Below are 23523 nucleotides of genomic sequence, written 5' to 3'. Positions count from 1 at the left end.
GTCTTTCTGTGCTCGCCTTGAGACTCCGGTATCGCTTGCCTGACCGCAGCAGTTCAAAGAGGCAGTTGTTCGGGTGACTGGAGTCTTTAATGATTCTCTTAGCCCTGCCCTTGCAACGCTTGTTGTAAATGTTCTGGAGGGTGGGGAGCCCCCCTCCAATTGTGCGTTCGGCTGAACGTGTCACTCTTTGTAGTCTGCTTCGGTCTTGTGCAGTGCTATTCCCAAACCAGGAGGTGATGTTGCCAGTCAAGATGCTCTCTATTGTACATGAGTAGAAGTTCTTAAGGATCTTCTGACTGACTTGGAACTTCCTTAGGCGCCTGAGGAAGTAGAGGCGTTGTCGTGCCTTCTTCACAACACTGTCAATGTGTGTGGTCCATGTCAAGTCCTCGGATATGTAGGCTTGAGGTACTTAAAGCTGTTGACTCTCTCAACCGGTGCCCCGTCGATGCTGAGGGGGCTGTAGTCCTTGACCCCCGACCTCCTGAAGTCCACAATCATCTCCTTTGTTTTGCTGACGTTCAGGGAGAGGCTGTTTTCCTGGCACCATCCCGCCAGGACCTTGACCTCTTCCAGGTAGGCCCTCTCGTCGTTGGCAGAGATCAGGCCCACCACCACTGTGTCGTCAGCTAATTTGATGATTGTATTGCTACTCCGCTGAGCCACACAGTCGTGTGTGTACAGGGAGTAGAGGAGGGGACTGGGGGGCCCCTATGTTGAGAGTGATGGATGAGGAGGTGCAGTTGCCTGCTCTCACCACCTGGGGTCTGCCCGTCAGGAAGTCCAAGACCCACTGGCAGAGGTCATAGTTAAAGCCCAGGTCCCTGAGCTTGGCTATGAGTTTGGAGGGGACTATGGTATTGAATGCTGAGCTGTAGTTAATTAACAGCATTCTCACATAGTTCCCCTGCCTCTTGTCCAGGTGTGATGCTGCTGTGTGCAGCACATGGGCTATGGCGTCCTCCGTGGACCTGTTGGGGCGGTATGCAAATTGCAGGGGGTCCAGGTTGATGGGGAGGGAGGAGCAGATGTAGTCCTTCACTAGCTTCTCAAAGCACTTCACACTGAGGTTCCCTTCACATCACACCAGACAATACTGGGGTGAATGGGGCTAAGTTGCTTCTTTTGAATGGGAGTAGTTGCTTCTTTTGAATGGGGGAAGTTGCTTCTTTTGAATGGGGCTAAGTTGCTTCTTTTGAATGGTACCAGGTACTTTTTGGGTACTTTTTGGGTACTTTTTTAGTCCCTGCTCTGTCGAGGTTCCAAGCGAGTAGAAGTGGTACCAGAAAAGTGACGTGAAACACTGCAGACCACTGATTGGTCAGAAGAGAGACGCATCACACGTTGGAGCGTCTGCACAAAAACAGAAAGCCGCCATCTTTAATGCCTCGCTTAGGATTCATTATTTGTTTGCAGCAGGAACAAGTGCAATAAACAAAAAAGGATAGATTCACTGTGTATTCTGCCTCATTTATTGATGAAACAAAACCGACATCAACACAATTTGCCACCAAGCGGAGAGTTTAGTCTCACAAACAGATCGCTGATTTGTTAAGCTTGTTGTTAGCTTAGGTGCTAATGTGCTTGCATTTTAGCATGGCTAGCGTACATAGCGTGATCAATATAACTCGCTATTGATTGTTTGTGCCAAGGAACGTTAATGCTAGTAGAATAGACACAACGTGAGGTAATCACCATCCATTTTAAACCGGTTATTACCTAATGCTAACGTTAGCAGATAGACGCGAGAGGTAGCGTTAAAGCTTGTTGTTAGCCTAATGCTAATGCTAACGTTAACGTTAGCAGATAGACACGAGAGGTAACGTTAAAGCTTGTAGAATAGACACAATGAGAGGTAACGTTAGCGTTAGCAGTATAGACACAACGAGAGTCTGGTTAATGTTGTTATTGATTGATTGATTGAAACTGTGTTTACTCTGGTTTGCTCCAAGCCCTCACGGACATAGCTATGCTGGGATCATCCCTATGTTCCCCGGGTCCTATGTTCCCCGGCCCCTACAAATGTCCTAACTCAGTTGTACAGTAAATGACCAAGTATGGCTTTGTCAGTATTCCAATCGAATCGAAGTTGGTTAAGGTTAGAGTTTGGAATCAGGGCTGGTGGTCTAAAATTTTCAATCAATCAATCAATCAATCAATCGGGGAACATAGGACCCGGGGAACATACACATGCTCCCGCTATGCTCATGGAGCTCTCATGCCGTACGCCAGCGGCCCCGCCTCCCCACACAGAGACAAACTGAGTACTACCTGCAGTGGAAAAGGAACGAAGTACCAGATACCTAAAGCGAGTAGAGTAGAGTAGGGTAGAGTCAAGTAGGTACTATGCAATGGAAAAGAGGCACACACACACACACACACACACACACACACACACACACACATGATCTCACATGTGATCATACATAAAGAAATGCACACCTCTTAGTCATGCATAAACATTCTCAAACACACACACACACAGACACACACACCCACACACACTTCTCTGTATGACAGCAGCTCTGGTCAGAGACAGCTCAGATAAGCGGTGAGAACATGTGAAAGACATCACAGACTACACACCTTATGCACGACTGGACCCGCGAATGAGGAGCAAATTGGCAAAGAGTGAATCCAGACTGCTTATGTTTACAGTATGTTAATGCTCTGTGACTTGGAAAAACGTTAACATTAATATTTGAATACGGTGGAAAACAAAATGTCTGGCAGGGGATTCACCAGTCAGGCAGTAAGACACCCCTAATTGAGCGGCCTCATTCCCTCAAGCACATAGGCTGCTAATATCTATAATCAGTATAGGTCAAGAGCTTGCCCTGTCTCTCACTCTCACTCTCACTCTCTCTCCTTCTTTCTCTCAGGCAGATCCACTCTCTCCTCCCTCCTTCCTCCCCGCCCTCACTACCTCAGCGCAGTGGATGCTACTATGTAATCAGTAGCTCAATAGTATTTACTAGGGATGGCCATGGGTTATTAAAATAATTAACTATACGGAATGACGTGGGTATTTGACTCCAGCTGATGGTTGTGTTTGTATTAAGTGCACCAATTCAGCCTACTGGGTTTTTCCATGTTCACAAACAAATTGGATCAATAGTTGAACAAATTGGATCAATAGTTGAAGAAATTGGATTTGGTTATTTATTCGACTAGTAAATGGAAAGATGATTATGTGATATAATATATAATATAATATTCAAATATTGATATACCTTCAAATGCCCATCCCTAGTTTTTACCTAGTATTTACCTATTATTTACCTTCTATTTACCTAGTATTTGCCTTGTATTTACCTCATATTTACCTTGTATTTACCTAGTGTTTACCTCCATCTGGCTTTAATTCATTTTATTTCATTTATTTCATTGAAGTTGGCTAAACTGATGATTGAAGTGTATTTATGATTGTATGTTTACATTAGTTTTCCTCTTGGAAGTAGATAAAAAAAATGGTATATAAAAGAGTGCTTTGTATTTATATTGTATTTGCACATTGCCAACTGTGCAGTGTTGGGATTAATAACAATCAAGGTTATTGTTATATTATTATTATTATTATTATTATTGAGTTTTTCACAGAATTTACATAAATACATTATCATTTTTAACAAGACATACTGTATCACCCAGACAAGACATCTCACATACACACTGACAAACACATACACCCACACAGTCACGAGCACTCAAGGGAAGGTCGGCAGGGGGTTGGGAGAGGGAAGAATAGAAGGGGGGGGGGGGGGGGAGAGCATGAACTATGCCAGCATGAGCCTCCACCTATGCCAAGGCTAGTGGGAAATCATGCTCAAAATAAGAAATGAAAGGCTGCCAGACCTTATAATAAATACTTTTTTAGTAGAACCCTTCAGGGTGAATCTAAGGTGCTCCAGCTTGAGGTGTGTCATCACCTCCTCTACCCAGCACCTATGGGATGGTGGGACTGTCTTTATCCAATTAAACCATATCGATCTCCTTGCTAATAATGAAGAGAAAGCTATTGCCTCTCTTTGGTTCATCGTCAATTGTGACTCATCCAGTGCTACACTAAAGACAAACACTGTCAGGGGGCTGGGCTCTATATCCTTATCGCAAATGGACGAGAAGGTTGCAATTCCCGCCCAGAACTCTTTAAATTTAGGACAGGCCCAGAACATATGGCTTATATTGGCTGGAACCATGTTACACCGAGGGCAGGATGGGTCGGCCCCGGGGTAGATTCTTGCCAATTTGTCTCAATTTTGATAAATGCAATCCATGGAGCACCCTAAATTGCACCAATCCATGCTTAACTACACACATATGGTGAATGTATTAAGTCCACTGCCTGTTGCCAGTCCACATCTGATATTTCTAATCCCAACTCTTCCTCCCATTTCCCTTTGATGTAGTTGAATGAAGGAGATGCCACCCTTTGTATGATCTCATACACTGTAGATACCACTCCTCAGGACCATGTCCAACGGTTCACATTCATCTCATGGCAGAAAATATCTTTTTCACAAAGTCACAAGCCTGAAGGTATCTGTAATAGTTGGTTCTGGGGGTTGCCCGGCTGATATGAAGACCCCATCCCTAACACATTTCACTCCACATCCAGACCACTCCCTGAATGCTACTCCCCCAAGGGCCACTGTGAACAAAAGGTTCCTGCATATGGGAGCAGATGTACAGCATTGGGGTTAGCATTTTGCTACTTTTAACTTGCCCAGCAGCTTTATTAGTATCCCTGCCCCCCCTTTGGTTCCTAAATTAGTTATCATATTCCTTGTCAACTAATTGTAGCCATAAAACATTTACCTGGCAAGTATAAAAAGAACAAAGTCAAGTTGTAGTTTTTGATCTCAGATCAAAGTCTTGTGAAGTCTTGACTTACCCGGTGGTAAAGTTGCACGTCTATTATCTTGACTTCCGTGGATATTCAGAAATAAAAAAGTATAATCTGACCAGCCCCGGGCTTTCTATAATGAATCTCCATTAGCTTTTCTGCGCTGAAGTCACGGGCAGCGGAAATAACATGATGTGCAGAGTCAAAACAACTGTCATCATTTCCCTCGATGATGATGACTAGAGCCTCCTGGAGGAAAGGATCCGGTGGGGGGGGGGGGGGGGGGGGGGGGTTGTTTGTTCGACGTGAGACATCAGCTCTGTCGTCTGCAAATTAAAAATAACACATCAAAGCTGTCTTCTCGGCCCGAGGACACGAGGCATGTGAAGCGTGTTTATGATTTGAACAGAGGAGTGTTTAAATGTGGGACGTAAAGAGGTTGTTTTTGTGCTTTCTGTTGGCAGCGATAACATACTGGTGTTGGATATCTTCTTTGAAGCCCTGAACTACGAAACCATCGAGCAGAAGAAAGCCTACGAACTGGCGGGCCTCCTGGGTGAGAAGTGTCTCCTTAAGAATAGATCATATGCAATATGCAGTCTGACAGACTCTTTTACTCCAAAGTGACAGCTCCTCCAGAGCCTGCAGTTTTATAACGAGGGGCCCGGGTCCCCCGTGGATGTAGGAACCTGTCATGCAGGAACTCCTCATATTAATCCTGCATGTTTTACAGATGCAACATTCCCTTATAAGAAAGGTAGCATGGTAATTCCAAAAAGCTATCATGGTATTTCCATAATTTTTACAAGTATGGTAGTGAGAGTGACCCAAAATAATTATGGAAACGCCGCGATAATACCATCAGTATCATAGTTGGATAATTGGATTATGCTATGGTAATATTCAAGTGCAAGAGTGGTACCATGGCGATAGATTACTTTTAACATGGTGATAACATGTCTATATTTATCGTGGCATAGTGGTCCAAAATGTGTTAAAACGGAAGAAACCCTTACGAGAAAGTATCATGGTAGTTTGATGGTCATTTCAGTTGTTGCCATTGTATAAATAAATACCGGTAAAACTGAAATGACCATCAAACTACCATGATACTTTCTCGTAAGGGTTTCTTCCGTTTTAACACATTTTGGACCACTATGCCACGATAAATATAGACATTTATGATTCATATGAACTAAGGGCGGCTGATTGGCGCAGTGGGCAAGGCGCTCGCCTCTTACGCAGGAGACGCTGGGTTCGAGCCCAGCTCTCGCCATTGCTACCGGCTGGCCGGTCGTTCAGAGGGTGGGAAAGCCGGGGGGTGGGGATTTGACGTTGTGGACAGCGACTCCTACAGGTCGGTTTGGTGACGCCGATGCGACGATTACTCCTCGCCACTGAGAGTGCGAAAAGATGCGATAGGCTGCCTCCTCGTGTATCAGAGGGGACATGTGATGCAAGGCTTCTGTCCTCACTACAGCCGACCAGTGGGAGGCATAGTCTAGCAACGATCAAGACAGGGGAGGGAAGAATTGGATACACGAAATTGGGATGGGAGAACATTTGAAAATGGGGAGAAAAAGTGGATTAAAAAAAATTATTCATATGAACTAATTCATATTAATATGCAGACTCTGATTTATGCTACTCTAATTCATAATGCATGATACATAATGATCATAATAAATTTGATTTACATAGAACGCAAAGTTTCTTTACACTGAGGGATGGGACGGGGTAGTGAGACAGTGGAGAAGAGACGGGTGTCTTGACATGATTTGTCTTCTCTCTTTGACTTGGCTTCCAGGTGATATCGGAGGTCAGATGGGCCTCTTCATCGGAGCCAGTATCCTCACTATCCTTGAGATCTTTGACTATCTGTATGAGGTGAGAAATATCTAATTGTCTTCTTTTACATATCACAAATCAAAAATATAATTGCTTTACAGTTACAGCTACATATAAGTAGTTCTTAGTCATCATAAATGAAAACAAAATAATTTTGAGGCACTGTGAACCAAACGTAAGCCTAGGTGATACTTATTTGGATGTTTGTAAACAAAATGTACAAACCTGAGCATAAGAGCAAAATGGCAGCCCGTGTGAATTATGGTCAACTGTAAACAACCACAGTGAAACAGTAACTTTTCAGGTAGATCTCTAGCTATAAACTGTGTTCCAGGGACCCAGTCTTCCTCTTCCAACGGTTTGTTCATACAGCTCTGAGAATACAGTATACCCTAGGATTCTTTCCACTTCTCTGTGTTTTTCCGATTTCTTTCCTATTTAAATATCGGTTCCGCTCTGGTGTTCCGCATACACAAAAGCTATGTCATACAATGTGACCAAGGGATCTCAAAACATTCTGCCATGAAATGGTGTCTTTCAATGAGCGTCATGAACATTGAAACACACATCATGGTAGCGGCGGCGCTGGATGCATTATATTTCACCTTAGTTAGGATGTGTCAACTGCGCCCATCCATTCTCATCAGGGAATCTCCCTGTCACGTACTTCATACTAGTTGCTAATGCAGTCCAGAAACACGTTAAATGTTTTGCACAAGTGTGTTGGTGAGTGATTGATTGAAGCTGAAAATGATTTTGAGTGTGTTAACATGCATGCTTGTCTGTGTATTCGTGTGTGTGTGTGTGTGTGTGTGTGTGTGTGTGTGTGTGTGTGTGTGTGTGTGTGTGTGTGTGTGTGTGTGTGTGCGTGCGCGCATGTGGGTGTGCGCATGTGGGTGTTTGTGTGCATGGAGGTGGCGGGTGATAATGGGTTGGGGTGGGGGTGGAGGGGGGGGGGGCGCGGGTGAGTGTGTCAACCCACTCATTCATGTTCACAACGGACGTCATGGGAAGGTATTTATAGATGTGCACAATCAATTGGAATTGGAGCCATGCAATTTGATACGATTGTTCCGTGCGTGGGCTTGAGTGTTTAAAGCCCCCCCCCCCCCCCCCCCCCCCCCACACACACACACACTAAAGAACCCTCTTGAGTTGCTGGCTGCGCTCCAGAACAGAAACAGCAACTGCTTTGACGCTGAGAAGTCACGTCTGGTGTGTGTTTGCCTATTCGCAGGTGATCAAGTACAAGTTGTGTCGATGTACAAAGAAGAAACACAAACGCAGCAGCAGCAACAACAACGACCGAGGGGCCGTGTTGAGCCTGGACGACGTGAAGCGCCACGTTAGTAGCCCACTATACCGCTAAGTATCCCACACTGTCAGAACGCAGCGCTGCGATGGCGACACACTGTGTCAGACTGTGTGGCTGCGATGGCGACACACTGTGTCAGACTGCATGGCTGCGATGGCGACACACTGTGTCAGACTGCATGGCTGCGACAATGGTCACACACTTTACGTACCAGCCTGAGCTGTGAGCGGATTGAAAGAGGGAGGGGAGCGAGCAGAGAAAAAGAGGCTGAAAGAGAGGACTCGGAGGTCACCAGTGAAGGTGAAATCATTTGAGAGAAGTTTAGAGAGCGAACAAAAGAGATTGGAGAGCGAGATGAGATAGAGAGAAAGAGAGGGAGAGAGAGGGTGTCAGAGTGACAGAGGGAGAGCGCAGAGGGTTTGAATTTAATCACAGATGGTGGACAGAGCCAGCGGGGAAAAGCAAAAATTAGAGCTTCAGAAGGTGTAACAGCTAGCTGATTTCCAAGTGTAAATTGAACCAGTTTACTCTAATTGACTGGGCACAGAGAAGGGGAAGACGGCTGACTCTGCTCTGCTCTATTTTCTTTCATTCACCTTTTTTATTTAATTATTTATTAAAGAAAAATTTATAAAAAAGAGGAAACATTTTTATAAAAAGTAGCTACACATTCTTCCTGTCTCTTTGCCTGTACATCACAGACTGCTAAACACCCAAGATAGCAAAAATGTGTACTCATTTTTGTACAAAAAATGTGACATCCACAACCAAATTATTTTGAAAGAAAATGCAGCAATTGGGTGTATACGGAGTATCATTAATAAACTAAAATTAAAAGGCGGTTAGGTGGCCGAGCGGAGATTGCGTTCGTCACCAACCCCGGAGCTGTGAGCTGTGAGCCTGTTCGAATCCAGCTCACAGCTCCGGGGTTGTCACCAGCTTGGCTGGCCGTCTGCACCAATACAATTGGCTGTATTGGAGGGTGGGAGAAGCTGGCGGGGTGGGTCCGGGTCGTTGTAAACAGCGACTCCTACAGTTCGGTCGGGGCGCCTGCTAAGCGCGAATAGGACTTGAGGGGGATAGTGTGGTCCTCCCACACGCTACGCCCTCTCGATGAGAATCCGCGCTGCCAGGTGAAAAGAAGCGGTGATTGGCTGGACGTGTGTCGGAGGAAGCACGTGGTAGCCTCCACTCTCCCAGATGATCTGACTGTGGGGGGTAAGTGCGCAGCGACCAGGAAGGGACTGGGAATTGGCATACGACTAACATTGGGATGGGAGAAAATCTGAGGAAAAATGGAGGGGGAAAAAGACCAATAAAAAAAAATAATAATAAATAAACTAAAATTAAGCGTGGCGGCTACGTGGCGTAGTGGGCAAGGCGCTCGCCACGAAATCTGGAGACGCTGGGCTTGCCTGTTCGAGCCCAGCGCTCCACATTTGCTTTCAGTTTAGCTGGTCGTTCATACTAATACACATTGGCCGTATTAGGGGGTGGGAAACTGATGGGTGGGGATCGGGCGTTGTGGACAGCGACTCCTACAGGTCGGTTGGTGCGCCTGCGCAGTAGAATCAGGAAGTGTCGGGGGCAGCGTGAGCCTCCCACGTGTTACTCCTCGCCACTGAGAGATCGAGCTGCGCAGGTGAAAAGATGCGACTGCTGTTACCTCAAGTACCGGAGGGGACTTGTGCTATGTATGACTTAGTCCACATTGCAGCCGGCTTGTGGGAGGCAAGAAACAGCGTTCGTGACAGGGGAGGGTTGAATTGGATGATACGAAATTGGGATGGGAGAAAATATAGAAAATGGGAGAAAAAGTGGATAAAAAAAAAATTAAGCTTGTCATGCTTGAATGCTTGAACATTTATGAGTTATGCAGGGATGTAGTTATCAGAAATGTAAACAGACTATAGTGCTAGTTCATTATGAATTGAAAATGGGGGACCCTGATGTAAACAAGACGAAAGTCTTTCTCTGGTCTGCATCCCCTTAACAATTGTGTTTTGAGCTATACTGTACTGTACCCATTCTGCAATATGTTAATAAAGTTTTCAATCAATCAATTTATGTCTTTTCTGCATGAGGAAATCATACCTTTATAACTCAGTTCATGGTTGTTTCCATGGACACAGTGAATAAGGCTGCTTTTCAGTTCCTATTAACAAAAGAGACAAGAAAATATGGGGAGAACAATAATACATTATTATTTATTCATAACAGTGGAACGTCGTCCACCTCTCTGTGCAGGTAGCATGGGTAGCTATATTCGTTAAGATTCTTTTGTTCAGTCTCTCTTTTTCCCTTTCACCTGGCTGTTCCTATGGCACTTTCCTGGCAGTTTGTTTATTACTTTTATTTTTATTTATTTGTCTTTTTATTTTATTTTTCTCACCTATACATTTGTTTTGGCTCCCCTGTTTTCATCTAGGGTGTAAAGGTTCCCATGTGAGGTTATTTGTCTGCATACCTGCCACTGTAGCCCTGTCTCTCTCTCTCTCTCTCTCTCTCTCTCTCTCTCTCTCTCTCTCTCTCTCTCTCTCTCTCTCTCTCTCCTTCTGACTGATCATCCCCCTCTATCGCTCTCTGTTGCATTTCATCTTCTCTGCCTGTGACATCCCTTTAGTTCCCCAGCATACTGTTAGATGACCCCCCTCTCTCTCTCCCTCCCTCTCTCTCTCCCTCCCTCTCTCTCTCTCCACCCTTTATGTCTCTCCAATTTAATTCAACAAGCTGTTTTGGCACGACATGCCGTATACATGACATGGAAATACAAACATAAAATAATGATTAAAGATTTTAATTAAAATAGTGTGCTTAAACCTCTTTTATCTCTTATCCTATTATTATCTATTTTTTATGTTCTTATTTGCCAACCGTTGCCGTGTAGAGCTGTTGACTACTCCCTCCAGAGATACTGATGCTGTCTCTCTCTCTCTCTCCCTCTCTCTCTCATGTTCTACTAGGCTCCTTGTGAGAACGTGCATACACCCTCCACGTATCCTGCCAACATGCTACCTCACCACCCGGCCCAGGGCAACTTTGAAGACTTCACATGCTGAGCAGGTCCGCCGCCGAGAGCGCGGAAGCTTTGCAGCGTGTGCAACCAAAGCCAACCATACAACGAGACTATCCGAGGTGGAGAGGAGAGGATCCCATGTACTGTAAAACTAATTCCAACGGACAAACCTTTTCATAGGAGGGAATCAAATAAACAGACCAATTAAAAAAGAAAAGAAAAGAAAATACAAATTAAAAACGACAAAGACCCGAGACCGATGGGAGAATATATTCCAAACATAAAATATCTGTTAATCTTTTTTTTTTTTTTTTTTTTTAGAACGTTCTCTTTAAGAATGTTTCATAAAAGACTGTAGAATGTTGATCTCTGGGGTTCCGGGTTTTTACTGCCGTAAAAAAAAAGGGATGCTCTTCACTGGAGAAGCCTTTGCGAACATGGACCTCTCACTCAAAACAAATGGAATCTCTTCATAGACACCTGCTCACCGGAGATCCACATGCCTTTAGGCGCCACAGCCAACACATGGCCATCAACAGAACACTGGCCCGCTGGGGGGGGATATAGTGAAATGTAGTGCCAGCCCCGCTGTACAGGTAGCAACATCTGGAACTGTTGCAATGGCCCTTAGGACAACATTCGGAACCCGGTGTAATTCATTATGAGAATGTATCTATCTCTTCATAAATGGTTCAAGTCAACATGATACGATAAATGTGAAAGTGTCTGGGAATGACTGGTTGTGGTGGTGATGATGATGATGATGATGATGATGATGGTGGTGGTAGAGCTACATTATCTACCATTTAGTAAACATGTACGGTGAACATTTCAGGTCTCATCTTGTAAATGCATGCTTGTATTTGTCCAGTGCATGTATTTCATTTTATATCAATTTTTTCTTTTTTAATGATTATTATTATTATTGTTGTTATTATTACAGTTATTATTACTGTTATTATTATCATTATTATTGCCAAGTTTGCCTCAATGATATACAGGTAAAGGAAGATGATGCTCCCATTTGTGTGAATGTGTGTGTGTGTGTGCGTGCGTGCGTGCTGTGTGTGTGTGTGTGTGTGTGTGTGTGTGTGTGTGTGCGTGCGCGTGTGCGTATGTGAGTGCACAGGTGCATAATGATTGTGTTTAGTTGAGATGACTCAGACTCAGTTTTTTTCCCCTCTTACATTTCCACGTGTGTTTGATGAGTTGTGAGATGTGTTTGATTGTGTGCCCCCCCCCCCTCATTCATTCTAATCTCTCTGACTGAGGGATGAGGTGTGAGTTCTTGGGTGACTGCTCTAATCCTCTTCTAAGTTCCGTGGGGCTGTATCTGTATCTGTGTTCTAGTTGCAAATGTCTTATCAAAGCACAATACCGCCAATATGTAGAGGTGATGTAAAAAGAAAAAAAAGGTACTATTCTTATTGATATATTGTCATATTATCAATGTGAGAATTATCGTGTTGATCAGACTCTTTTCAGTTGGTTTTCTTTAATACAAAAGAAAAGGAAGAAGAAAAAAAATTGCATAACTCAATATTGCCTGATAATCCTGACTCCATCTTCCAGGCTGTTCTATTTATCTAACAAAGCATAAATAAAATGTATATATCATTTTTGGAAATTGTTCTTCTGTTGAGGTTTCATTATTATCAGCGGAATCTTCTCGGTCCACTTTGATGTCTTTATTTTGTCACTCCCTCGCCAGCTGAATCCACAAGACGGCAACGGGCAGAAATGTACTTTCCAATTATAGCTACTTTGCAGGGGTTTGTTTTTAATCCTCTGCCAACACTCTTGGGAAAAACCAGATTATGTATGCAGTAGTTCATTTACGGCGTGTCACTATCAGTATTCCCTCGCCTTGACTTCCTCATTCATAGAACACTTTCTTGGAATTGAATCAGCGTGAGTGATGGGTTTTGGGAAAGGGGTCCTCGTCTTGTAATGGACTGGATATTGCTGATTTGCTTCCCACCATTCATTTGTACTGCAATTCGATAGCTGCGAGCCACAACATTGGTATTTTTGGAGCTCCGAACTGCTCAAATGTAATTACATCTTCAGCAGCTGGACGACTAAAGGGGATGGATGGGAAATATCCTAAGCCACCAAAAAATAAGTTTTATCAAGATTATCAGACCAGCCATTCCAGCCTGGCGGCTCTCACACGTTCAGAATGCCTTATAGCCTATGCCAGTCTACATCTGGTGCTGCCAACTGCCACAGTCAGTTTGAAAAAGTGGTTTAGCAACGCCTCACCTATACCCCCCCCCCCCCCCAATACGTGGTCTGAAGTCAAAACCTCTGTAACTCACTGTAACCCCACCATTAGAGGCTTTCTCATCATCTCTCACTAAAAACGTCATTAAACATCATCATCTTTCATCTAACGCACGCCGCACGTACATTCATTTTCCATTATTCAGGAGGGGAAACATCTGCCAGTCACCCGTCCATTAATATCACTATACTGTCAAGACTAGGCTGTCAAGAAAAAAACCCTAGGGGGGCATTCTGTAGCTTTTGAATTCAAGGAGCACAGCTTATGTCCCTAAATTATCTTCTCCTTATTTTCTTGCTGTTGTGCCTGCCAAGATGATGCATTCATCAAGAATAAACGTTGATGTCTGCCGGCATTTGTGTTCTGAGTATTGTCTGCTACTCAGAAGATTGGGCAATTGGGGGAGGGGGGGGTCAAAAGACCATACAATACAGGAGCGCTGCCTGGCCTGCCAGCAACAGGCCTTGTGAGGACTGAGGAGATGCTCACTGCATTCTGATGAGGCTCCAGGTGCGCAGCGGGTCAGAGGAACATAGGTGACGATGACGCCGGAATGGTTACTGGGTAAAAAGAAAATCCACAGGGCCTTCTTATCAAAGGTGTTTCTGTGGTCTCATAATTAGGCTCAGTTTCACATCGGGGGTCCAGGATCCCAAGCAGCGCCCCTGTCTGGGTACATTCTCCTCCAGATTGAGGTGAATTATATGCCCTCATCCACTTCCTTTCATATTGTCAGATATGATTTGGCACTGGCCCCTCTCTGCCGTCACCTTGTTATTGACACCCTGCCAATCTGTTAACAACAGTATAAGAGAGACATGTTTTTCTGTAATGGAATGAATCCTGGCCTGACTGCACTGCCCCCCTCAGTGTCTCCTTAGGTGCCCTTAGGCAAATCAATTTAGTTCAATCACATTGTGTGTGTGTGTGTGTGTGTGTAGCCTATTTGGCTGTAAGAGTACATTTGACACCAGCTGGGTGTGTGTTTGGGTCAAACATTTAAAATGTACTCTTGTAGAGTCAAATTTACTCTGACGTAGACTGTGATTTGGAATTATGAACAGATGCAGGTTTTTTTTAATTTTTTTTACGCAACTGACTTTTAATGGTGTTCATTGTTCGATTACGACAGCATCTGTTCTTGTTGTGATGCCGCATTCATTAACAGGCTCAAGGTATGTAAAAATATTTGCCCCTATTAAGCTCTAAGTTAAGTTATTTTGGATAGCGCTAAGCATTGCACTCCTATTATCTTTGTTCCGTTGGCTCACACTCCACAGTATGGCAATATGGTGCCATTAATTCCCATAACAGCAGAGCTCGTCTCCTCAAGGATTTCTATGGAATGAATTGGGGCGGGGGGGGGGTGACACTGACACTCCCTGGCTGGCTTTGAGTCACACATCACACCATCCTATACCATGGCCCCATTATGCCTCCAAAAAAGTGGATGAATTTTTAAAGTGGAAAATGACACCCGGGCCTGTCTTTTTGTTCCGACACCAGCCAGCGTGTCAGACAAGGCGCATTTTTAGTCTTAGTATTAATTTATCCTGTCAGATCTTCCAATGCAATTAGAAAGCCCAGCAGTTTGTCAAAGATAAGACTGCGGCACGGCTCCTCTGGGCTCCACTGTGCACCCCGCTCGTTAGGATTAATAATTATAGTGCCGACAAGTTTCTCAGCGGGCGGAGGGAGAGAGAGAGAGGCTGTTAGATGTCACACGGGTGCTTGCCAGACTGTTCATTTCATTTGTACAAGGGCTTGCACCCCCGTCTTGGTTTGTTTGTATAATACTCTGTTAGCCTGCGCCTAATCAACTGAGATTTTACACAAGGTACACAGTGAGGACGAGTCCCTCTAGAGAGATTTGAATGACAACGTAGCAAATCAAGAGGACTTTCTTCCATCTCATTCCAGATGCACAATTGAAATAACAAACACCTCCATTCCCATTCGTTTGCACACACACACACGATTGGTGCAGCCTGGTAATGGGAATGTAATTGAATGACATCATCTAAGTCTTTAATAAGAAAGTGTTTATTGATTAATACTGTGTCTCTGGCTGGGCAAACCTAGGTCCCCCCCCTCTCTCTCTCTCTCTCTCTCTCTCTCTCTCTCTCTCTCTCTCTCTCTCTCTCTCTCTCTCTCTCTCTCTCACACACACATACATCTTCTCTTACACACACACATACACACACTTCATATTCTTCTCACACACAACACAAACACATTCTCTAGCTGTCTCTCACATAAGTGGGATGGCCTTCTTTAAGAGATGGGATATGCATTGCATTTTATTTATCTACAAGGCTCTGCTTATGAAACGTCCGTGTTATCACTGCTTGTTGATTGATTTTAAATGCAGCTATAATGTATAGGATACAGGATTACTTTAGCTTTAGATACACCATATGTACAACCGTAAAGGAATGCACTACATAAAACATTGAAATTAGAACATTTCATTACGTTTTAAAATTTTGAACTCTGATATTTTAGATGTTTTTTGTATTTGTTTCATTTGATATACATGTTTGTCGATGTTCGATTGAGTCTTTGTCAGAACTGTACTTGTTTGTCCACTGTTTTTATATGCCTATATTGTAAACAGGTCGCTCATGAAAAATATATATTGCTTTACCTGTATAAATAAAGGATAAATAAAAATAATAATAATAAAATAAAACATACACACTCTCTCTCTTGCTCATTCTATCATACACAAATACACACACACTTTTTTTATTTTTTTATTTAACCTTTATTTATCCAGGCAAGCAAGAACAAATTATTATATACAAAAGCTGTCCAAAAAGCAAAGGCCTTTTGTGGGAGGGGGGGGGGGGGGCTGCACAAAAACAAGGTTATGTACATGCATACAAGTAAATAAAATAAAATAAGGGAGAGAGGGAAAAATGGAAAAAGAGAAAGGAAGAGAGAACCAGAGGGAGAGAGAGAAGAAAGGGGGAGAGGGAGGGAGGTAGGTGAGGGGGCTTAGGGGGGAGGAGATAATAGTCTGAGGGCTATGCGTGCGATTGGGAGGCAGTCAGCAGGTGCAACAGTCGGTTAAGATCTGTTAACACACGCATGGATTTAAATAGTTTTTCCTATAGTTCTCTGAAACACCATACTTACATTCGATGTAGGTATTAGATCAGATGACATGATCTCAACTCAAATCCTCAAACTATGGCGCGGTACTATATACCTGTAGTATGTCATGCACTGGCGGACTCAGGGGGGGGGCAGTACTTTGTTTTCTTTTTACATCACCTCTACATATTGGCGACATTTGCAACTAGAACACACAGATACAGTTATATATCGTATTTGCTTATCGCGTCCCGCTCTGAGCCTTATGGGATACCCCTTATCTGCTATGATACCTACTGTATCCCCAACGAACAACTACATGCGTTGGCGCCGGGGGCAGGATGGTTTGGTGAACGTTCACTGCAGGGAACGGTTTCCAAGCTGTCTTGGGCGTGCTACTAAACATCTAATGCTATGCTACATGCTATCGCTAATGCCACATGCTATCACTACTGCTAACTGCTACGCTGTTCTAATGTCTCCGCCGTGAGATGTTGTCACTTCTCCCTCCTCTTGCCCGGTTCATCAATGAAGGTCAGTCGGTAGCTGTTGTGGGTTTTTTTGCTGAGTCCTATTTACCTTTTTTCGGGTAAATGGGTTGACAACAGGGTAGGCCGTGGCTAGGTAGCCTAGCCAGGTATGTTACCTTGTGTTCCGGCGGGGTCTATGGAACGGTGTCCCCATCTGGGGCGATGCGTGAGCTCGGCGGTGTAGCAGTAGAGCTATATTACTGCAGGATGGGACTTAACGGCGGGTTATGGCTCAGCTGGCTAGTTCCTATCCACATTGGCGTCGGGTAGTGGGGCTATGGGTCCAGCTGACATGGTAAACATGTTGCGTGTCTGTGTGCAGGCGGTTGTTGATCTGGGTCCCACATCGCCTCACGCTAGGCTGTAGTAGTATAGGGGCAGGGCCGCCTGGGAGAAATGTGAGGCCCTGTGCGAATTTAAACGCGAGGCCCCCCACCCCCTGAGGCGGCCCTGTGTAGTGGGCTATTGTTTCGTTCTGTCACTCTGCTATGAGAAGGTCTGTCTTGCTACAGTTTTCTCTCCTCTCAACCATTCATACTGACGGTCAATAGGTATACTGGGGGAGTAGTGCGGGGGGGGCTTTGTTTACCTTTTTTTGGTAAATGGGCTAAGCTAGGGCTGGTGTGCTGTTGTGAATATTTTGAATGAAGGCGGGACTAGTTCGCTCTGGTCCGCCTCCCCTTAACGTTGTGTGTATGGGTTTGCTCATTCTACAGTATTTTGTGGTTTAGTTATTTTATTCATTTAACCCTTTCATGGTGCACACCACAGTGGAGGTTGCTGTTTGCAACCACCACTGGTGCTCCGCGTTAACATCAGTCCTTTGTTTTTGACATATTGAAACAGTGCCCCGCCCGGCCGACGCCATGGGTGGGTCGGCCTGGCGAGTGGCTGGTGGGCTGTTAAAGCTTGTACCGCCACGGTATGGAATTGGCAACGATTAGAACTGTGTTCGAATTGCTGTTTTTTTCTATTAAAAAAATGGTGTCTGGTGGCGGGGCCTTGAGGGCCAGCCGACGTCGACACATCGCGCGAGGTTGTTGACGTTATTAGCTTTGACCCAGCCGCAAGCTATAACCGCTCAGGGTTCCCCTCTCCACAGGGGATTTTGGTCTTCTGCTGGAGCGCGGGCGGTATTGTCCTAGGCCCTACACCGCCTCACACCGCGCAGCCAGAAGAAGAGAGAGCACGGCCTCGTCAGCGGCGATGACGAGGCCCTCGACAGGCGGCCATGTTTTCCCCCGCCGGAGGTATCCTGGGCGTTGATTCGACAGGTGTCCACAAGGCCGACAGCCTTGGCGGCCGAGGGATCGGCCATGTAGGATGGGTTCGGCTTGAACAAACAAGCCGTCACCGTCCTGCCGCGAGCAGCCCGCTCTCCGATCACTCTCTTCCCCAACACCAGCGGAAAAAGTGGGCTCTGATTGTTTCCTTTGGCTGCGGGCCGCGTGCCTTCGTTGATGCGCGGGCGGCCCCCCTTTCGCTTCTCATGGGGACAGGGGCTGACACCCAGTTGATGGCTGAGCCTGGGTCTGTCCGTGAGAATGTTGTGCTGTCAAGCGGCTCCCACACCTTGAGCTGTGTTGGTTGAGCCTGGTGTTACGTCTGTCAACTTAAGTGTTGTCAGCAGGGGGGCTCGAAACCTTTTGAGGCACACAGTGCGGGCTTCCCCGGCCTCGCCTTCGCCAGGCCAGGTATCATGTTGGTGCCTCCCACTCCTGAAATATTGGCAAGTGGTCGCAGGCACACGTGATTTGGGGTGGTAGTAATATCACTGCAGGGCTACGGTGTGTAGGAACCCATGGGGGCCTTACACCTTGCATGTCCGGCTGCAGAACAACTCCTCAACATGTTCTGGAGGGGTGTTCAGTGGGGGGGCTTTTTTCATCGGAAGCCCCCCGTATCAGACCGGCCCTTTCTGTCGGGGTTCCCCCTTGGGTGCGATTGCCTCGTGGGTGGTGTCAGGGTCAGATGTTCCGATACGGAACGCGCTGCTCGCACGGTTCCAGGGTTGGCTACGCACAGCGGGGGGACCGGGCCAACTATCTACAGTTCCTGGCGGACCTGCGCCACGTGACGGCGGGTGCGTTGGGAGTGTCGTCACATATGACTACGGCAGTACCATATGTCGAGGTGGATGGAGATAACGCTGAGGCGGGGACTTGTGTTTACACAACCCCACCCGTTTTCAGGTTTGGTACAGACCCTATTGTCAGGGTCTCCAGCAGTGACAGCTCTGGTCAACGAGATCCAATCTCTGTGGACAAAGCAAGCCATCGTCGTGGCATTCTCCTCCCGGTGTTCTCTGCCTGAGAAGTCGGGAGGGAGGGGTGTAAGACCCAGGCTGGACCTGTCCCATGGGAAGGTTCAGCATTTTTTGGATCGTCTCCTACCTGTTGAACACTGTCAGGTGGGGGTCTGGTTCTCCTCCATAGACCTGTAGGATGCATATGCGCATCTCCGATCTTCCATCCTAGGGCTTACCTACGCTTCCTTTGCAGGGTTAGCGTATGAGTACCAGAGGCTGCCGTTCGGTTTTCTCTGGCTCCCCGCATCTTCACCAAGTGCGTGGAGGCCGCACTGGGGCCTCTGCGTCGTCAGGGGTTACGGAGTGTTCTGCCCTGATGACGTTCTGGTCCTTCGCGGTCAAGGTGGATCGTCAGGTCTCGTACCAGGCAGGTCTCTACCAGCCTGGGGTTGCTGTAGACTGGATGTAGAGTACTCCTCTTCCCAGTCAACGGTTGGAGAGCTATGGGCATCCATCTCAGAGCGTGTTGTCAACACGCTCTGGAGGTTCCGTCCTAGGACGGTTACGGCGCTGTCTCACGTCGCGTTTTCACCGACGGCTCCCTCGCTGGTGACGCGTCGGGCCAACGCAGTAGGGGGCAGCTGGCAAACCATGCTGCCCGGTCTGCGCTACGTTCAATGTGTTGGTGTTGAAAGCGGTCCTTCTGGTCCACAAATGGTGTTGATCAGGACGGACGATACGACGTCAGTGTTGTGTATCGACAGACAGGGAGGAGTACGCTCCCCCTGTCTGCACCAGGCGGCGGGCGGCTGGCTATGGGCGTCCTCCATCTGCGCGGCCTGAGGGCTCCCCACATCCCCGGCAGGGAGAATGTGGGTGCGGGTGTACTGTCGCGGGGCGGTCCTCATCCTGACAGGTGAGGATTACGTCTGGACATGGCCAGGCAGGTCTGGGACCGATGCCGTGCCGCCAGGGATTCTTCCCCATACATCTGTTAGGTCAGTTGTTGGGACGGGTACGTTGAGGGGTGCAGGTTCTTGATCCTGATGGTGTTACCTCCACTGTCGCGCTTACGCGGGCAGATGACGTATGTTCCAATTGTGGTGTAAGGCGGGGGGCCGGGACTCAGTCTCCTGCCCCCTGGATGCTGTCCTTAGTTACCTCCAGTCTCTCCTTGATAGACTGTCGGCTTCGACGGTGAGGGTATATGCAGCAGCTATATCCTCCTATCATGAGGGGTTTGAGGGGATGTCTTGTTCAGCCACCCTCTTGTGAAGCGTTTCCTGCTTGGCGCTCGACGCGTTAAGCCGGTGCAACGCTCCTTGGCTCCGACTTGGGATCTTCAATTGGTCCTCGGTCGGTTGTCCTTGGCCCCGTTTGAGCCGCTCGAGCAGGCGCCGTTGGGACAGCTGTCCTTCAAGACCGCGTTCCTACTGGCTGTTGTCACTTCCGCTAAACGCGTAGGTGAGCTCTGTGCTCTCTCGGTACGTCCAGAGTGCCTGTCTTTTCGGACCGATTGCGGTGCCACTCTGCGACCTAATCCTGCTTTCGTGCCTAAGAATATCCGGAGTTCTTTCCGCTCCCGGGATATTGTGGTTCAGGCGTTTCGTCCTCCTCCTCACACTAGTGAGTTAGATGCGGGCCTTCACCTGTCATGTCCAGTCCGTGCTTTGGGGATTTACCTCAGCCGTACTCAGGACTTCAGGGTTACCGACCAGCTTTTTGTCTGTTACGGTGGGGCTCGTGCTGGTAAGGCACTGTCGAAGCAGCGCCTGTCCCATTGGTTGTGCGAGGGCATTACCCTCTGCTACACGTTGGCTGGGCAGGATCCCCCTGGGGGCGTCAGGGCGCACTCCACTCGTGGGGTGGCTGCTTCTGCCGCTCTCCTGGGTGGGGCCTCGGTGGAGGACATCTGTGCTGCAGCTTCATGGTCCTCCCCGGGTCCCTTTGTAAGGTTTTACCTCATGGACATGACCGGGGGTTCTGTCTCCCAGGCGGTTCTGGGGTCTGTGGCCTTTCCTGCTTCCCGTCCTTGGTCGGGTAGCAGGAGTGTATGGGTATGGGCCACAGTGTGTTGAGTCACACGTGGTTCCGCCTGTACGGTGTGTTCAAGGGGTTCTGGTTCCCTCTTGTTCGCATTCAGGTGGAGTTGACTGCGCCCCCCCTTCATTAGGAAGGATGGGGTGACAGGGCTCCCCGCACCCCTTGATGTGGGCTTACGGGTCCTCAGGGGGTACATCTGTCGGGTCTCGCGTCCGCTCTTCCCCATATCTCATAAGGCTCAGAGCGGGACGCGATAAGCAAATACGATATATAACGATAGGTTATGTAGATAACCTAGTTATATTAGTATTGGCTGAGCGTCCCGCTCTGCACGGCCCTGAGTTCCCTCTTGAGGGATCTTTTCCTGGAACGGGATTTGGCGAGGAAGGGTGTTTGGTGACCAGAGTCATGGTTATATGGGCTACGCCTCCATAGGGGCGGGGCCCCATACAGGTGTGGGTGCATGTAGTTGTTCGTTGGGGATACAGTAGGTATCATAGGAGATAAGGGGTATCTCATAAGGCTCAGAGCGGGACGCTCAGCCAATACTAATATAACTAGGTTATCTACATAACCTATCGATACAGCCCCACGGAATTTAGAAGAGGATTAGAGCAGTCACCCAAGAACTCACACCTCATCCCTCAGCCAGAGAGATTAGAATGAATGAGGGGTGGGGGGAGGCACACAATCAACCACATCTCACAACTCATCAAACACACGTGGAAATCGCCCCCTGGGGCCCCACGGTTGAAAAACGTGCGCTAAATTGCCATTTTGAGTGGCGAAAAATTTGAGGGTGTGCCCTATTGGTGCTTTTCCAATGGTCTAAACTTGACCATGTGCCCCCACAGTTGAAGACATTGCGCTAAAGTGCCCTTTGAGTGGCAAAAACTATAGAGGGCATGCCCATTGGTGCCCTTCCAATGGTCTAAACTTGACCATGTGCCCCACGGTTAAATAATGTCATGCAAAAGTGCCCTTTTGAGTGGCAAAAATTATAGAGGACGTGCCCATTGGTGCCCTTCCAATGGTCTAAACTTGACCATGTGCCCCCACAGTTGAAGACATTGCGCTAAAGTGCCCTCTGAGTGGCAAAAACTATAGAGGGCATGCCCATTGGTGCCCTTCCAATGGTCTAAACTTGACCATGTGCCCCACGGTTAAATAATGTCATGCAAAAGTGCCCTTTTGAGTGGCAAAAATTATAGAGGACGTGCCCATTGGTGCCCTTCCAATGGTCTAAACTTGACCATGTCAAAGTTGAAAATATCACGCTAAAGTGCCCTTTGAGTGGCAAAAACTATAGAGGACGTGCCCATTGGTGCCCTTCCAATGGTCTAAACTTGACCATGTGCCCCCACAGTTGAAAACATCGTGCTAAAGTGCCCTTTTGAGTGGCAAAAATGAGAGGACGTGCCCCCAACTTGACCATATAAGTAAGTAAGTAAGTAAGTAAGTAAGTAAGTAAGTAAGTAAGTAAGTAAGTAAGTAAGTAAGTAAGTAAGTAAGTAAGTAAGTAAGTAAGTAAGTAAGTAAGTAAGTAAGTAAGTAAGTAAGTAAGTAAGTAAGTAAGTAAGTAAGTATTTATAAAGCACCTTTCATACATGTCATGTAGCTCAAAGTGCTGTACACAAACATAGGCATATATAACGATAAAAGCAATAAAGTCACAGTGATCAGTTAAGATCAATGTTTAAAAAAAAATGTAAGAGAAAATAAATTACGTAAAAATGAAAACAGTCAAGAAAGTTTGGGAGAACAGGTCCGCACAAACACGTCCGTTCAGTAGCAACCGGAAGTAGGAAATGCACTAAACCAATGCACTTGTACAGTAGGTAGCAACGTTAGCTCTCATAACGTTAGCCAGTTAGGAAGTAGGAAATGCACTAAACCAATGCACTTGTACTTGTTTAGCAGCAACTGGAAGTAGGAAGTAGGAAGTGCACTAAACCAATATCTAGTAGGTAGCAACGTTATAACGTTAGCCAGTTAGGAAGTAGGAAATGCACTAAACCAATGCACTTGTACTTGTTTAGCAGCAACTGGACGTAGGAAGTAGGAAGTGCACTAAACCAATATCTAGTAGATAGCAACGTTAGCTCTCATAACGTTAGCCAGTTAGGAAGTAGGAAATGCACTAAACCAATGCACTTGTACTTGTTTAGCAGCAACCGGAAGTAGGAAGTAGGAAATGCACTAAGCCAATGCACTTGTACAGTAGGTAGCAACATTAGCTCTCATAACGTCAGCCAGCTAGCAGCTCCGGGTACAGCAGGTAGCAACGTTAG

The 23523-nt window shown here is 46.5% G+C and overlaps 1 protein-coding gene across 3 annotated transcripts in view; it reads left to right on the top strand.

Moving 5' to 3' along the window:
* Positions 1-12591, top strand: part of asic1b (acid-sensing (proton-gated) ion channel 1b) — a gene marked incomplete at its 5' end in the record, with an annotated part of 514910 nt that extends 502319 nt beyond the window's left edge. For all 3 annotated transcript variants that reach the window (XM_084316401.1, XM_084316399.1, XM_084316400.1), the window contains 4 exons: positions 5311-5402; positions 6654-6733; positions 7932-8039; positions 10973-12591. In XM_084316401.1, coding sequence (XP_084172527.1) covers positions 5311-5402; positions 6654-6733; positions 7932-8039; positions 10973-11068 — 376 coding nt within the window. In that variant the 3' untranslated portion in view covers positions 11069-12591. The remainder of the gene's footprint in view (positions 1-5310; positions 5403-6653; positions 6734-7931; positions 8040-10972) is intronic.
* Between the last annotated feature and the right edge of the window lie 10932 nt (positions 12592-23523).

Source organism: Notolepis coatsorum (genome assembly GCF_963971535.1).
Source record: "Notolepis coatsorum genome assembly, chromosome: 6".
Classification (NCBI taxonomy): Eukaryota; Metazoa; Chordata; class Actinopteri; order Aulopiformes; family Paralepididae; genus Notolepis; species Notolepis coatsorum.
Note: the sequence above shows the minus strand (reverse complement) of the source record. Positions and strands in the feature narration are given on the sequence as shown.